Consider the following 16,747-nt stretch of genomic DNA (forward strand, 5'->3'; position numbering starts at 1 on the left):
GGTTTTTTTCCCCCCCCCCCCCCCCCCCCCCCCCCCCCCCCCCCATCTCGTCACCTTCCCTTCCATCATTTCCGCCGTTCTTTGTCACGGTCAAGCCAAACGCGGAGCGGAAAGGCTAGCGCCTTTTTGCTATAGGTCGTGGGTGATTTCGTGATTTCGTTGAAGATGTAGGCCGTAAAATTACAGGGCGTCATGCTGTAAAAGGACCTTGCGCTGGTTTGTCGATGGATGTGAGGCTGGGTGGTGCAGCTGAAAGAGAAAGTGCGCGGGGACGGTAGGAAGAAGAGCGGGTCATGGCTCCAGTGCTACCTGAAGGGTTGCCGGAAATGTGACGGCAGGTCCCCCTTGAGACCGAACGAGACGCGTCACGTCCTGGGGGAAGTTGTCAATCACGTCTGGGGGACCGTCCGTGAATGAAGAGCAGAGTTCTCGGAAGTATGACAAGGCAGCGGACGGCTCCAGAAGATCCACAGAGCCAGATCGCCGTCGGCGACGAGACATGTTAAGAGGTAGTTACTCGTGGATCAAGTCCAGCATAGCGTACATCGACGTGAGCGTTGAAAAGGCTGCAGCACCTTAAGTCACAGGTTACCCCCAAATTTGAAACTTCTGAGTGGGACGCGATACATACCGAGGACTGGCTTTTGACCTCAAAGTTCCATCCTTCCTGAACAAGTTTTCTTGAGCTAAACCGGCTTGCCTGGAGGTGAATCATGATGACGCATTGTGTATTATCCGTCGCCTTGGCGCTTAGAAATGGCGGCTAAGAGAGCTTGTTCGCCTTGTGGCGGCACTCCACGCAAGGATCGAACAGCGGAGGGAAAGGACTTTGTTAAATACTATTGTTGCGAGCTTGTCTTCATATGATCATGACAAAGTAAACAAGCACTAACAGATCATGAAAAACGTTCAGACACACGGAACAGTGCAAGGGATATTACAGCCAGATGCAGAATAAAAATTGGCATCGCATGGATCTATTTTCAAGCTAAACGGACTACATTTGAGTGTGCTACGTTGAGAATACTACGCAGCCCTATGTTTGGACCAAAGAAAAACAGCTCGCGCCCTACAACTTCCATTCGGTCTAAAGTCCCAAATCTTCGACAACATCGTACCACTCATATCTTTCAACAACGTATACGCCCCGCTTTGGACTCTGAGGACCGCTTACAATGCATGGCCAGCTCCTTGCCCGCCGTGACATAGAGTACCAATAGAGTACCACCACGAAACCTTTCGTCACGAATGTGCAGGGTAACGGCTGCAAAACACTAAAAACGTGCAGCTGAACTGTTGAAATACGGGTTACAATTCTTCAATGTGTGATGTTTTCCATCCTCTATAAATCTGTTCTCACCTCGGAAGAAACTATCGTGGGGCCTATTGTGTTCAATGCTTACAACCACGGCGCAGCATCATCACATCCACCACCTTTAAACCGGACGGAAACACCGCCTACTTCACCTATCTACAAGCCACCGCATCTTTTCCTTCCCCATGCCTACGGCATATTGTGTCTCGTTGAATGCAACTGCAAGCCTGGCGCCGTTTGATCATGGGTCTTCGTCTGAGCTCCCTTGTGCAACCATGTCAGTCACCCTTTTTTTTCTCAACGTTCCTTGGCGCTGTCGCGTCGACTTCCCTTCTCTCCACCTCCTTTGCCAACGCGTCTGCCTGTACAACCGCCGCCGTGATTATCTCCAGGAAGTGCTTGGCCCGAGCTCTGTATTCATCAGCAACTTCAGCTGCATCGGACTCACCGCTTCTCTCGGCTGAGCAGGCCTCAACCCTGCAAACGTAAAATGAATGGCCAATGTCCAGTCCCTGATAATTACCGAGCACGACGTCGTCCCACTCTCACACCCGCTATTCAGTATCTCCAATGTGAAGTTGGCGGGATTTGAGAACCTGGGTTCGATAGTCGGGTTACTAGAGGGTATGTATATGATTTGGATGACGGGACCGCAGGGTTGAATGGCCTCTTCAAGGTCAGCTGTACTCCTTCCTTGGTACAGGCCAAGTACCCCCACCTTCGTGGCGTTCTCGAATGGTACTAGCTCGTCGGGGCAGTCCATCAGGACAGGTCTCACCCCCGCTCTTGTACGCCTTCTTTTCTGCCACATCTATCCTCGCGAAAGACCCTGCTTAGGCGTCTAAGAGACGCCTAACTGAAAGTCTCTCTTCGTTTCGAGGAGATTAAAATTCAACCCATCACCACCACTACTTGCCTCTTGTAAGAAAAAATCCGAGCTCTGGAAGGACGGTTGAGGTTGAGATTAGTGGGACTACGATCTTTGAAGGCAAGACGTATATCCTGAATTTATATTATTTCCATACACCCGCGGAACACCTTATCGAAGCGCACTTTGATCCCATGGAAATGCATTCCGTCAGCATCACGTCTGGTAAGTCTACTCAAAAACATCCTGTTCTTCAAGCTAAATTTAGTCCGTCACTGGCAGGCGGTTCCAATCTCGCCCTCGCAGCTCTTCGAACTATCCCTTAATGGAATTAACGCAGACCTCTTAGACCCCTCTCCGCCCCTCTCCACGCCATCACAGAACCCCACAGGCCCGCTCTCCTTCTCCGACATCACGAATTTCACCGTTCTCCTATTCAAGTATGCCGGATCGTCCCCGACGCCTCCGTGGGTTGTTTTCCTCGTTGCGGATACTTTCCCTACCGATAGCCCGAAAGCGTTTTTGGACTATGGGAGCGTATTGGAGTTAAATGCGACTTACGTGCAGAATGAGAGAAGAGGTCAGTTGCCGAAGTAAGTAGACTCGAATGTGACAGACTGACAGTGCCGTTGGATGTGGTCTTTATTTCATTTTTTTCGTTCTCCGTTCTGCTCCTTTTATCTTTACTATTGTACTTACGCTATTAATTATGGGCTTCTTTTGCGTTCGCACAAGTCCGGGGGAGTTTCTGCGTTTTAATATTGTTTCATCTTACATTTATTTTCGGTTTTTGTGACGTAACTGCCCGATCACTTGTTTGAGGTTGCCCTTTAAATTGGCCCAAAGACGGCCCATCCTCACTTGTCCTCCCCATCGCCAACAGATCAGCTATTTCTGTGAGACCTCATCAACTACCCTGTTCATCCCACTGATGCAACAAACGGACCTAGGACCCACATTTTCTTACAAAGACGGCTCATTCCAAAACCCAATTCAGTAAGTTCAACTGTGCCCATGTGCCTTTTATACATTACTAAGTTTTGAGCAGTACACAAGAAACATGTCTCATATTGAATTCCCCCTTGCTCAGCCCTTCACCCCTATTGACTGTACCGGCATCACCAACCCTGCGGAGTTGGAAGCCATGCTCAAATTCTCACAGAATAGCTACAAACGTCATATCAAAAGCATCCGTGACAATCAAGTCAACTGGGTTACTTTGATACTGCCCTTCCTCAATGATCCTGCTGATGCCCCCACACTTGCCATGGCTCAGTGGGCCATCAAGCAGAAGGAACTAATGCCACGTTATGAGCCTTTTGGAGAAAAGCAATATGAACCAGGCCAGCCTGAGGATGCCATCCATGAGATCCGAGACACCATCCTAATCAATGCCCAGCCGCTTTTTACATACTCGTCTCCAGACAGGGTTGAACTGCAGGTCATTCACCAAGGCTTACGTGTCAGTGGGGGAGCAGAGCGCACATACCAACACCAGCAGGGCAGTTTCCCTGTTGGCCCCTATGGCACCACAATTGTGCCCTACCACCAAGATGTTAGTCAGGCTGCCATGCGTCGCGAGTTCTTTGATATAGAGTGGTCCCTCCCTTCCATTCACACCGATGCGACTTTCATGCGAGCAGCAATTCCAACTGACAACTGGATCATGTTCATCCCCACTACTGGCTTCTCGCCAAAAGGCCAACTTGTCTTTAGCCACCTAGATAGTGGTTTCAAAGAAACATTTGACCACTATGCTCTTGCGACACCTCACCTTTCCCCTGGCACCTACTTGCCATATGACATAGTTGCCTTTGGTGACACCTTGATCCCAGAGGAGATTCCAGGCATGCAGATTGCTCACACCAGCACCAGTGAACCATGTGATCTTGTCACAGTGGACATTGGAACCACCTCTCGCTTTGCAGGAATTGTATAATAGTCATTATTATGAGATGTGTGGGCCGATTTAACGGGATCTCCCAGATCCCTACCGCTTTCGGAAGGTGCACGTGACCACGTGACCTGGCGTGTCGGGTCCTTCTCCCATTTCTCCTCCTCCCCGTCCCACCGCTTCGTCCCCTCCCGAAATTCCGCTTGTGGTCAACCATTTTGTATTTATTATACCCGAAAATGCATTTTCCCCCCCAGTACTGGCTTTCCCCAGGCAAATATGAGGTCTTGTCCAAAATGGACCTCATGGTGTGTCCTTGATTGGAGCCTGGGTGCCGTTAAATTCTTGGGAAAAATACAAAACTTGTAGAATACCTTGAATGCACCTGCTGCTACATGTTGACCGCTTTTTTCTCTCTCTTCAAGTAGATATATGGAAGGTGGTTTGCTGTAAGGACCTGAAAATAAGTGAGATAAGGACACATAAGTCGACATAAGTGCTTATGCATGATGGATTTAGCTTAAATCAAGTTCAATTTAGTGGATTTAAGGCCCCATGATGCCAACCAGCTCAATTTAATATGTATTTCCATGAGCTGGACTATCCCTGCACCCGATTTAAGGGTTTTTCAGTTCAGGGATGTGACCCTCTGGTATATCACACTGGCTCATAAAATTAAATCTTTCTGTTATATCATTCAAACTCATGTAATGTGGATAATATTGCAGGTAAGAACATTTACATGAGATGTAGTGCACTAGAGTAGCAAAAAAGGACTTTTAAAACTAAGTCTGGCCTTCCGGTTCCTAGATTTGATGGGATCTTAGAGAGCACACCACAACATATGTGGGAGCGTGCAGGAGTCAGGCAAGAGGAGGAGGACTGTGCGGAGAGGCTTGAGTGTGAGGCATGGGTGGTGCAGACCACACGGAGAGGTTTGAGCGCTAGGCGGGGATGGTGTGTGCTGGGATGGTGAGGTAGTTTAAGGTGCTGTTGGTGACTGTTGATGAAAGGGACACGTGAAAGCGTGAGGGAAACGATGGGTGTGGAAAGTGAGCGTGGGTGTGGGTAGCCCTGGTGGTGGTAAAGCACTGTTGTGCATGCAGAAAACCTAAATCATTGAAAGTATATATATAATATCTAGTGTTTAAAGGTTCAGTTCAGTCCGGTTTTTTGCCCTGAAAACGCGCAACTGTGGACCGCAACCGGTCCAGGACCGACCCAGATATTGAGGGAACCGAACCGAACCACCTAGGACCGGTCTTTTGCGGTCCATGATACCGGTTCAGACCGATCCAGACCGGTTTTTTTGCGTATAATTTATTATACCAATATAAACCATTTGTATCTCAACCATTATTACTCTGAAAAATAAACGGGTTATATAAAATAGTAAAGCATATAAATACCCGTCATTCTACCAATTTTCAAGAGATTTAATGAAGATTTGACATAGCTATGACTGAAACCGAATTACATCTCCTAGAGACTCGGGTAAAATATGGATTTGGTTATATCTTTCTCAATTCTTAACCGTTTTTGATGAAACAAAAACCCAATAAAAGGCAATAAACGTGGTTACAAGGCTATGTAACGCACGTGACCGTTTAACCGGTTGCAACCGATTAAAACCGGTCTTTGAACGGTTTTAAAAGATTTTCGAAATGAGGCAACCGGCAACCGGACCAACCCCAAATTGGGGCAACTGCAACCGAAAAAAAGACCGGTCCATGGTCCAGTTCAGTTCGGTCCACCGGCTTTTTGCGGTCCTATGGACTGAACCTTTAAACACTAATAATATCAGTGTATACATTGTATCATTGAATTTTAAGACATACCTTATAGATCCCCCACTTCACGGGCCTTCTCTTATGTCCCAGCTAATCCCCACTGCGTGATGCATTCTGGTGCATCTTTTCCATCAACGCATCTTTGTTTTGAACTTCACGAATAATGCCCGAGTGCACAAGCACAATGGCCTCTTGAAGGCGAGAATGTGATGGGAGCAGAGCTCTGTGTGTTGTAGTGTCAAGTGCATGGTGTAGTCATGCTGTAGTGTCAAGTGTGTTGCATACTGCTGAGTGCATTGCGTAATGTTGAGCATGTTGCATAGTGTCCAGCATGTTGCGTAGTGTCCAGCATGTTGCATAGTGTCCAGCGTGTTGCATAGTGTCCAGCGTGTTGCGTAGTGTTGCCTGGAAGGGTTGGTGACAGAAAAGAGGGGGCGAGAGAGATGGAGGCGAGAGGAAAGGGATGGAAGTCAGGGTAGAAGGGCTGGAGGAAGATGATTTCTCATGGAAAACGGAATCCGCTGATGGGTGCAATTTATCCAATTTAACATTCAGTCCCTTAAATCAAGTGAAATAATTGTACTTAATGTTGGATGATTTAAGGGGATTCCCTGGATTCAGCCCAAATGGGGAAGGTCAGGGTTCAGTCACATGTGTCATGCTGTACTAAGCATGCTTGGCGCTCCTGCTGCGTTGTGGTGTAGCCTTCTCCTTTCTGTCCTGCGCTGCCCCCTCTAGTTGTATGTGTGTTGTGTTTTTCTTGTTGCTTTCCTGTTTTGTAATGATCTTTGGTCTTAAAAATATCATTTTATAATTGTTGAAGGAAGCATGTTGAGAGAGCAGTCAACCATTGTAAGATGTATAGTAATAGACATTCTTGGATGGCATGAAACAAATAGCTATGAAGTATATGAGGCAAAATACCTATGAAATATAAGAATTATAAAGATGTATGTGCTTCCCCTTCTCTGTGTTCAAATACAGACACTGGGATCTCATTGAATCAACCTTAGTTTTCCGTGTCAGGTGAACTTCTTGGTGAGCTCGAGTTTGATTTGCGTTCTTGTGCAGTTCTGTACTTGCTGGATTAAACTATTTGGCAACCCCCCCTCCTTGTAGCAACCCCTCGCAACCCGGGGTTTCTAGTGATCATTGTAGCAACCCTCGACATTTCATGACTTTTTGGCAGGGGATTATGCCGGAGGTTACTACTGGGCCGACTACAAGCCGAAGCCTCATGTCATGTGGTCTGGAAACATGCACGTTTGTTAGAGTATAAGACATTCTGAACACTGTAGTTTTTAAACAAAAAGAATTTACAGTAGTACATTGAAATCCTCTTTGCAAATCCACCTAGTTCAATAGGAATGGTGCACTATTCCTCAAATGACACTGCTCACATTTTTGTCTATGCTAATTTCAAATAGGAGGCAATCCATCGCACAACAATGCAGCTGACCTTTCACCAACTGATAGCAGAGTTTCAGGTGCTAAAATACAGTAAGTGTCTATATAAGCGGTGTGTGGTCCAACTTTTTTGCTCAAGAACAATGTCTTTTTCCACTTATGCATCACCTCAGCCACATCTAGCCTTCTCTAATGAGTTCTTTGAATCTCTCAAAATTCATCAAATAACTGATCTTTCATACCCTTCAATGGCAGAGCCTGGCTCTGTCTTTTTTAATGCACTTTTTGAGGATTCTCCCACCTCTGCTTTGGCCACAATTGTCACACCTAATGAGGTCTTGCCACACTTTTCTGACTTACAACCAATTACCAAAGAAAGGGAAAAAAGCTTTGAGGCTGGAATGTGGTCAGCTGTCGTCCACTTCAAGCACTTGGGGAAGGACCATTTTGGACATTACACATTTTCCAAGGCAAGATGCTTTAATTTGGCTTTGAGTGGAGATACTGACTGACGGCTTTCAAGATTAATTTAATATGGAATATCAGCAATTACCTGCCAGCTGTTCAGGAGTACCAGCATCTCCTTACCCATCTGAAACTGCCTCAATTTGAAGTGCTTGGTCCTGCTCTTGAAGCATTCCGGAATCAATTTTTTTGTGCCTGCTTACAAGGATTTTTTGTCACCCGTGATTGCCCACTTTATAAGCTCGGGTGTCTTTTGGGCAAGAAGTGGCTTGAGGAGGACATTTTTAATGCCCTCACTGAACTCACATATTTCCGTCAAGCTTTTCGCCAAAGAGGTTTAACTTCAGCTGGAGCGGCAACAGGATCGCTTTTCCATCATCCTCCAGAATCCCTCATTCTTCCGACAACCTTTCTGATTAATGCCCATGACGTGTTTCAAAGTTCCACAATGCCGATTTATACCAAAGAAATTCTTGCATTGCGGGAGTGCATCCAGACTACCATTGTTTGCATCATCACCATGAGTTTGGTTGCAGACAATCATTTTACTGCCTTCATTTATCGCCCAGGGTCTGTCAGTATCAAATACAGAGACTCTATGCACCACCAGCCACCAGGAGATATCATCCCAGTCCTCCAATGGGTATTTCATGGATTATTTGAGACATCAATCTCCGAAATCACCTTTGGTTTCATTCCGAAGCAAGGGCCTGACAATGGTGAAGGCAGTTGTGGGGTCATTGCACACAACTTCATTGAAATCACAGTTGACGCACACTCAAACAGGGTCCAGTGTTGGAACAGACCCGAATCTGCATTATTCAGAAATGCAGTTCTTCATGATTTAATTAGCTTTCACTATGCTTCAAGTCAAAGCGCTGGAGATTTTTCGGATTGGACTTCACCAGTTTTGACTCCTGGTGGGCTTGAAAAAGGACAGGTCAATATTTCGACAGGCTCCGGATTCAATGATTTCAACAACTTTAGCCCCAATGTCAGTTACTTCTCCCAATCCTTCGATGATCAAGCTTCTTACCAAAAACCTGGACAGAACGATCATCCCGCCTCTCAATTGAAGACTTCCATCATAACAATTCAACCAATTCATCAACCTGTGAACCTGCTGAAAGTGCCAACTCTCGATAAATTACTGTCAATACCACAATCTCTTTTGCCACCATTTACTTTGAGCACCCCTGCCTACTCTGTGTCTGCTCCCCTAGCCAAAAAAGTCACATCAGGCAATCCCATCATGTTCTCGCCCCCACATCCTGGCCAGAAATGATGCCGAAATAGCCTTAACAGTCCACCAAACATGGTGTGAGCCAAGTCAATAAAAACTGAGGTATTTACACCCATGGAAATATCAGACCTCACTCAGAATTTTATCGACTTGTGCTCGCCTAGCCCTAAAAGGAAGCCAAAGGGGAGATCGGCCAACCTTCCTGCCCTGCACATACAGCGGAATGTTTTTGTGTCATCTGATGAACCAAGCTCTGGTTCCGACTCTGAAACTCTGGTCGTTAGTACTCCTATCAGGCGTCGATTCAAAATTGAAAGCCCAGACAGAGGTGAAAGCCTGGATGGTAGTCAATCTGTTATTGATCTTTCCACACCAAATCAAGTCTCAGTAATGCCAATCAAGCGAGAAATCAAGGCAGAAAAACCAGACCCACCTCATGTCATCGACATCCGCACACCTGAATCCAATCCTGTGCTCATGGACAGTAAATCTGCTCCTGCCACGCATTCTCTGGTCAAAGTTACTCCAGGCATAGTGCGCTTGGGGGCACTGTTTCATTCTTGGGAGGAGGCCCGGGATGCGGTATACGCACATGAGGAGTGTTTGGGGCACTGCTGGAGGATTGGTCAAAGCAAAATGGATACTTGCGGAAACCGAAAGAAGGTTACCTTGCAATGCAACCACTACCGCCAGCATCTTCCCATTCATTCTGTTAAAATCGATCTGGCAGATCATCGAAAGGGCAAATCAATCAGGACAAGCTGTGAGGCTTGTGTTAATGTCAATAGAATTCAAGATGCAGGTATATGGAAGGTTACCTTGACCGAATGGGAGCATAACCATCCACGCGAAATCCCAGAAGATGGTTCCATTCGACGGCCTGTTACCAAAGAGCAAAAGGTTGTGATTTCTCAGCTTGCAAGTGCCACAACCCAGCAATTTTCTCGGGGCCAAATTGCTGAGGTCCTGAACACACAAACTGGAGAACACAAACTCAAACCTTGTCAGATTTCAAATGTGATGAGCCAGGCACAATGGGAAGCAAAGGATGAGGTGGAAAGACTTGGTGGTGACATGAATGCGATTAGTGATGTGCAGGCCAGGCTTGGCCTGAAAGCCACGGCTATGGCCCAGCTTTGCACGGCTCAGGCTCATCCAATTTCAAGCCTGAGCTTTTTGCAAGGCTTTAGGCTGGCTCAGGCCTGGCTCAGGCTCAGGCCACGGCTCATGGGCTAAAGTTGAAAAACATGAACAAACAATCAGCTACTCTTGAAACGATGTCGCTTTTTATGTGTCTTGGAAACTTACTGACCTTTTGAACATGGACGTGACTAGTTCGTTGGAGTGCGAGTCAAGAAAATCAATGTTATCAACGCCAATGCTGTAAGACTAAATAATTAGCACAACTATATCACACTTACAACTTTTTAGCATAAAGATCACAGTAGAATCTGAGTCATTCTGAATCTTAAACCTCAGGCCTCAGCAATAAGTCGGTACGTCCCCTCTATCACCAACTTTCTTTTGCGCTCCTGATTATGCACCCTACAGTTCACCTCGCATGTGACCCGGAGATGTTTCAGCATGATGACCGATGATGTATCTTGACAATCTTGCCACCAAACACCCTGAAATGCTAGGGGCCACTCTTCTCAACAATTCTCAACAACTTAATCACATCAATTTTACCTCTCCAAAGCAAGGTCCTGCCAACCTTTGAGGCCATGGCTCGGGCCACGGCTCAAGGCTTCATGTATTATGAGCCTGAGCCTTGGGCTTTCCTAGGCTTTGACGACGGCCCAAGAAGGCCCGGCTTTGGGAAGGCTGGCCCTGGCTGGCTTACGGCTTTGGGCTGGGCCTGGCACATCACTAAATGCGATTGTGGCTAGCCTTCAGGGAAAATCACTGATGGAGCATGGATGGCAGTATGAGCTTCGGTTGGATGAGCATGCAGTTGTCACTGGAATATGGTGGCAGTCACTGCAGCAAGTGGAGCTTGCGCGCTGTTATGGCGATTTCATAATCAATGACAACACATACAACTGGAATCGTTCTGGTTATCCTCTCAACATCGGTATTGTGATCGACAACCATTATTGTTCACGAAATATATGGTATGCCTTCCACACGATTGAGGATGAAGAACACCATTCTTGGGTTATGCAATGCCATCTTGCCAGCGCCAGATACTCTCCTGATGGGTTTATGTCTGATTGTGCAAAGCCTCTCATTGGAGCAGCAAAGCGGCAGATACCAACAGCAATCCATTTCTTTTGTATGCACCACTTGGATGGCAATGTCGACCAGAACCTTAGTCGATTACTTCCTCCTATGGACTGGTCCAAGTTCAAGACATCTTTCTGGGATGTCTATCACGCCGTTTCACCTGAAAAATTCGACATCAAATGGAATCAGCTAACAACTCAGTTTCCACAAGCAAAAGCCTACCTTGATGCCGAGATCTACCCTTGCCATGAGCAATGGGCTTGGACATTTACAAGCTATCAGTTTACCTGTGGTGTTTGGATGAATGGTCGGGTAGAAGTTGAGAATAGGATGAACAAGGTGATTGGTGGACCAAGGAAGGCATTGATACAGGTCTTCCATGGGCTTAATGAGAGGACAAATGGTCAGACTACACAAGAGCTAATACGAGCACGAGAAGTAAGTTTATTCTTTTCTGAATTGAACTCCTCTTGATTTCGTTCTTTCCTTTAGTCATCTTGTCATCAACATCTGTCAAATATCGAATCAATTTTCCCTGGGCCATTAAGCATAATCCGCCAGTTTGCTGGGCCTTTTGCATTGCGAACATGCTTCAAACAAATGGAACTCAGTGTGTTCTATTCTGTCAGAGTTAGTGTTCGCAAGTTCAGTTCAGTCCGGTTTTTTGCCCCCAAAACGCGCAACCGTGGACCGCAACCGGTCTAGGACCGACCCAGATATTGAGGGAACCGAACCGAACCACCTAGGACCGGTCTATTTCGGTCTATGGAGCCGGTTCAGACCGATCCAGACCGGTTTTTTTGCGTATAATTTATTATACCAATATAAACCATTTTTATCTTGACTATTATTACTCTGAAAAATAAACAGGTTATATGAAATAGTAAAGCATGTAAATACCCGTCATTCTACCAATTTTGAAGAGATTTAATGAAGATTTGACATAGCTATGACTGAAACCGAATTACATCTCGTCGAGACTTGGGTAAAATATGGATTTGGTTATATCTTTTTCAATTCTTAACCGTTTTTGATGAAACAAAAACCCAATAAAAGGTAATAAACGTGGTTACAAGGGTATGTAGCGCACGTGACCGTTTAACCGGTTGCAACCGATCAAAACCGGTCTTTGAACGGTTTTAATATATTTTCGAAATGAGGCAACTGGCAACCAGACCAACCCCAAATTGGGGCAACTGCAACCAAAAAAAAAGACCGGACCATGGTCCAGTTCAGTTCGGTCCACCGGTTTTTTGTGGTCCTATGGACTGAACCTTTAAACACTAGTCAGAGTACTTCAATTACTGGATGGTGTGCATGACTGGGTACATTGCTTTGGGTTCTCGCCTCATGGTTGAGAAAGTTTTGAGTTAATGAGACCAATAAACAGAATGAGTATGCTATTGCTGTCAGCCCAACGGTCGGCTATAATTGGGAAGGTGGCGAAGAATCGGTAACTCATTATTCATGTCAGTAATCAAGTTATCACTAACTGCGAACATCATAGCGCATGCTGAACTCCTTCGAAAATGACAATGCTCACATTTCGACCAAATGGCTTCTTCACTTGATTAAAGGCAGAGGCCTTCAGGTGACCCACCTTCTTTGTGTCACACATGATGGCACAGATGCCTTCCATATGGTGGCACTTTTGCCAAATGACAACTATGTCTGTGACTGCTGCATGGGCATGAACCTTGGGATCCCCTGCCGCCACTATTTCCGTGCCTTAAGTGCAATCAAGAACCTCAAGTTCAACATTGAAGTCATCCGCGCATGGTAGGCACAGCCAACACTACAATTTTATTGATGATACATTGTTCACACATAAATGTCTAGGTGGTACCAAGATAACCAGCTCGACACTCAGAAAGTCCCTGTTGTATTTGCTCGTGAGGCCCAAGTACGCCACCTCGACGTCGAAATGCCTACTGCCCTTGAAACGACACGCATTCCCACTAATCCTCTCAAACTACACCATGTCAGCCCATCAGCTCCACCTCCCACGCAAACGGTCCCTGCTCGAACGGTATTCCACGAAGCGAATGCAGCATTTGCACTATTGGCAAATGGCATACAGATGCAGCAGCAACTTGATGAGCTGCTTGATGATCTGCATGACCTGCGGTAAGTCGCGCTCCTAAACAGTTGTGTTCATTGCCAATAGAGGTCCAATTTGCGAAGATAAGTCCAACAAGTTGTAAACCAACTCTAGACATTCTTCTCGGTATTGCCATGGTCTGGTCTGAGCTTCTTCGCAAGCACAAAACTGTAACACGTAGTGGATCCTACGGGTGTAGCTTGAACCATCCTTTTTGATCTTTGCGATTCCAAAGCACGAATATGTGAATGCAAGGAAGTACACCAATGGGTGCTTGTTTCTTGAAATTGAAATGTGAGATTCCAGCTGCTAGTTGAATGAATACTTTGAGAATGAGGACCTCACCCAGAAGAGACGAGAACCACAATTCTTCTTCCTCACTGTTGATTATTGGTTGACAACGTTGAAGCTGAAGTGAGCAGGATGATTGGAAGTCGGAGTCTATTTCGTCCCTGTTCCGTGAACAATTTTTTGGGCCACGGTCCTCCTCCCAACCTCCTCCAACGACGATGTCCACAGCAGCCCTTGCGATACCCCATTCGCCCACAACGACGTCCCCCTCCTTCTTCTCCGACCACTCCGGCTCGCCACCAGCACTCAATGCAAACACCCTCGCCCTTCTCGGTGACGCTTTCCTCTCCGACAAAGCAGACCAAGAATAGCGCTTTAATGAGCTAGCAGCAGAACAAGCCGCAGTGCGCATAGCAGGTCTAGCTCTGGATGACGAGCATTGCCATGGCGAAGAAAATGAAGAACCGACCAAACCATCACCTATCAGCGTAGCGGAATTCCGCCTCGCATTTGGTGAAGACTGGCAGCTGAGCCAATTCTGGTGAGTACAGAAAGCCGATGAATAAAATGCGGGATACGGGATATCCTCCCACCCAAACCCATGATGGACTCAGAGGCCGATGCGCACATGGCCGGAGGATGCGACACTTGAAAAGTACGCATGAAAGTAGTCCTGTTTTTACTGCGCCATCCGAACCGCGTCAGAAAATGCTTATGTAAAGTGCGGACTTTAAAACCGCGTCGCGTCAATATTGAGGAACGCCCTCATACCTCTCGACGTGTTTCAACTTTTTTGACACCGTCTGCCGTCACAAATGCCATCATAAATCATTATAACCTCAACCTCAATGGGTAGCAACATAAGAATTTTCAGATCTACCAAGAAATTGAAACCAATCGCTGAAATACCAGAAACTCTGGAGTTTATCAGACGCTTCCTGCCATCTGCATCGAATTCTCTTCTTCCAACATCTCGTAATGACCAACATGGGTCGTCGCCTACTACACCTCCATTTCTCGGCTCCCCATTCAACAATCTTCACTCCCTTGGTGGATCTTCAAGCCAACCTCGTCTCATCCAACCTTCCCAAAGCGACGCACTTTTCCATTACTACCCCCAGACGATCCTTCTACAGGTGCATTTTGGCAGGTCTGGCACCGCGGACCATAGTCTTGAAGGACTTGGGAAACTGAGCCGAGCGGCTCTAGGAGCTCGTCGTTGCCGCTTTGCAGAGTTCGTCGTATCTTCGAGAGCTTTGCGCTTGCGAGCTGGATATCATCGAGTTGTTGTTCGGGAAGTCCATTTACCATTTCTTCAGAGGGTTCAGGGTCAGAAATTTATGGCAATTGAGGACAGCGAAGAAACCAGCGGGATAGGAGAAGATAACGCAAAAAGGCATGCACACGTCGTTGCAAGGCGATCAATTTGCATAAAAAAACCTGTAGTCATCAACCTTGAATATGATGACTATACCCAATCGTCTTAGAGAACCAGCCTGGCTAATGATAAGATGACAAGTACCAAAAGGACAAGACGGCAGGCTGACTTACCCCATCAGGAAAATCACAAATCTGTGGCAGGTCGTGATCGCGTGGCGGAGTGTGGCCGGAGTGATGGATCTGGCACCACGCGGTCCACACCGCCATGATTTTGATCTCTGGATGAATTGAGCCACGCGTGTCACAATAATCGTTCACGCCACAGATTTGTTGTCGCATGTGTAAGTATCGATCACGCGACATGTTGAACGTCCAAACTTGGAAATTTTTGTACTCGTGCAATGTGAACTTTTCCTCCACTCTCCGACTCTTCCCGCCAATCTCCTTCCTTCTCCTCAAGGGCTTCCAGTCCCCCTCCGCTGCGTCGCCGCCACCATCAACCACTTCGTTCGGTAACCTGCTCTCAACCACCACTGCACACCAATGACAACAACAACGACCTACCCAATGACAACAACGACCTGGCACATCAACGGACGTGCCACGTCCACCAGACCGTGATGACGCACGTCGTTGTCACTGTCCGTGTTATCGAGGTCAGCTACTCAAACCCCGTCCCTTTCTCCTCTTTCAATACAAGACTCAGGGGGCGACGTTGCTGTCGGTGATGTGGCAACCAAGAACGGACCAATGTTATAACAAACGATGGGCAACCAGGTGAGCCATCTGACTTCCCTCCCCTCTCCTTTTTTGACAAGAGAACCAGGTCATCGCCAGATTCTTCGTGACAACATTCAAGGTGCTTTCTCTCTACAACGCTATGCACAATCATACTCACACTTGTCTAGGTATGCCACGTCGCTGACGGCGATGTAGCCAACAACAACCATCATACGACCGCCCCCAATCAATCCCCCACAACAATGACGTGGCAATGCCATGCCACACCACCTCCAATGATGCCCTCAACTACAACCAATGCCAACGGCAAAGCAGGATCGCCCACAAACTGAGGCCACCACCCGAGGCGAAGCAGCATCAGCCAAATTCGACCACGACCATCCACGCGAAGGATGAACAACACCCACGAACAGAAGCGGACTGCGACGAGCCAAGGTGAGGCACCCCACTCATCGTTCTAACACCACAAGTGGCTACCACCTTTATCATAAAACTAAGGCACTTGCCTGTAGAGCTGTGTGTATAAGTCCACAAGTTTTATGAAAGGCCTTTCATAGGTGTGTCCTGTGTCTTTCTTTCTCATAAAGGCTATGTTCTTCTCATAAGATATAGGCAAGGCCACAGAGTGCTTTTCATAATTAAACCTGTGCGCTTTCAATAGGTATTTCATTCACTGGGTTAGGTGTATTCATTGCCTTTTTCATAATTAATGGTGTGCACTTTCATTGAATATTTCATTAGGAATTTTGGGCGCTTTCATTGCTTTTTTCATAATTAATCCTGTGTGATTTCAATAAATATTTCATTCACTATGTTAGGTGTATTCAATGCCTCTATCATATCTAATGGTGTGCGCTTTCATTGAATATTTCATTAGGAATATTGGATGCTTTCATTGTACTTTTCATAATTAATGTTGTGCAATTTCAATAAATATCTCATTCCCTAGGTCAGGTGTATTCATTGCCTCTTTCATATTTAATGGTGTGCGCTTTCATTGAATATTTCATTAGGAATATTGGATGC

At 46.5% G+C, this 16,747-nt stretch overlaps 7 protein-coding genes across 7 annotated transcripts; 4 read left to right on the forward strand and 3 right to left on the reverse strand.

Moving 5' to 3' along the window:
- Positions 1-291: 291 nt before the first annotated feature.
- LACBIDRAFT_327471 (uncharacterized protein) lies at positions 292-2,078 on the reverse strand (the record flags this gene model as incomplete). The annotated part of the gene is made up of 8 exons (XM_001881374.1): positions 292-456; positions 545-566; positions 632-700; positions 920-977; positions 1,175-1,264; positions 1,361-1,383; positions 1,404-1,471; positions 1,764-2,078. 8 exons carry the CDS (start codon positions 2,076-2,078, stop codon positions 292-294), a joined length of 810 nt encoding a protein of 269 aa, XP_001881409.1.
- Positions 2,079-2,383: 305 nt separating this feature from the next.
- LACBIDRAFT_327472 (uncharacterized protein) lies at positions 2,384-4,626 on the forward strand (the record flags this gene model as incomplete). The annotated part of the gene is made up of 7 exons (XM_001881180.1): positions 2,384-2,408; positions 2,452-2,776; positions 3,030-3,179; positions 3,222-4,116; positions 4,335-4,385; positions 4,506-4,526; positions 4,618-4,626. The coding sequence occupies 7 exons, from the start codon at positions 2,384-2,386 to the stop codon at positions 4,624-4,626; spliced, it is 1,476 nt and encodes a 491-aa protein (XP_001881215.1).
- A 1,372-nt stretch (positions 4,627-5,998) lies between these two features.
- LACBIDRAFT_297914 (uncharacterized protein) lies at positions 5,999-6,181 on the reverse strand (the record flags this gene model as incomplete). The annotated part of the gene is made up of 1 exon (XM_001881375.1): positions 5,999-6,181. The coding sequence occupies one exon, from the start codon at positions 6,179-6,181 to the stop codon at positions 5,999-6,001; it is 183 nt and encodes a 60-aa protein (XP_001881410.1).
- A 2,006-nt stretch (positions 6,182-8,187) lies between these two features.
- LACBIDRAFT_327473 (uncharacterized protein) lies at positions 8,188-9,024 on the forward strand (the record flags this gene model as incomplete). The annotated part of the gene is made up of 1 exon (XM_001881181.1): positions 8,188-9,024. One exon carries the CDS (start codon positions 8,188-8,190, stop codon positions 9,022-9,024), a length of 837 nt encoding a protein of 278 aa, XP_001881216.1.
- A 72-nt stretch (positions 9,025-9,096) lies between these two features.
- LACBIDRAFT_297915 (uncharacterized protein) lies at positions 9,097-10,218 on the forward strand (the record flags this gene model as incomplete). The annotated part of the gene is made up of 1 exon (XM_001881182.1): positions 9,097-10,218. The coding sequence occupies one exon, from the start codon at positions 9,097-9,099 to the stop codon at positions 10,216-10,218; it is 1,122 nt and encodes a 373-aa protein (XP_001881217.1).
- A 2,500-nt stretch (positions 10,219-12,718) lies between these two features.
- LACBIDRAFT_297917 (uncharacterized protein) lies at positions 12,719-13,339 on the forward strand (the record flags this gene model as incomplete). Its single annotated transcript, XM_001881183.1, has 2 exons — positions 12,719-12,987; positions 13,048-13,339. The coding sequence occupies 2 exons, from the start codon at positions 12,719-12,721 to the stop codon at positions 13,337-13,339; spliced, it is 561 nt and encodes a 186-aa protein (XP_001881218.1).
- Positions 13,340-15,049: 1,710 nt separating this feature from the next.
- On the reverse strand, positions 15,050-15,930 carry LACBIDRAFT_327476 (uncharacterized protein; the record flags this gene model as incomplete). The annotated part of the gene is made up of 3 exons (XM_001881376.1): positions 15,050-15,100; positions 15,152-15,513; positions 15,879-15,930. The coding sequence occupies 3 exons, from the start codon at positions 15,928-15,930 to the stop codon at positions 15,050-15,052; spliced, it is 465 nt and encodes a 154-aa protein (XP_001881411.1).
- Positions 15,931-16,747: the final 817 nt, after the last annotated feature.

This window comes from Laccaria bicolor, genomic scaffold, assembly GCF_000143565.1.
Source record: "Laccaria bicolor S238N-H82 LACBIscaffold_12 genomic scaffold, whole genome shotgun sequence".
In the NCBI taxonomy this organism is placed as follows: domain Eukaryota; kingdom Fungi; phylum Basidiomycota; class Agaricomycetes; order Agaricales; family Hydnangiaceae; genus Laccaria; species Laccaria bicolor.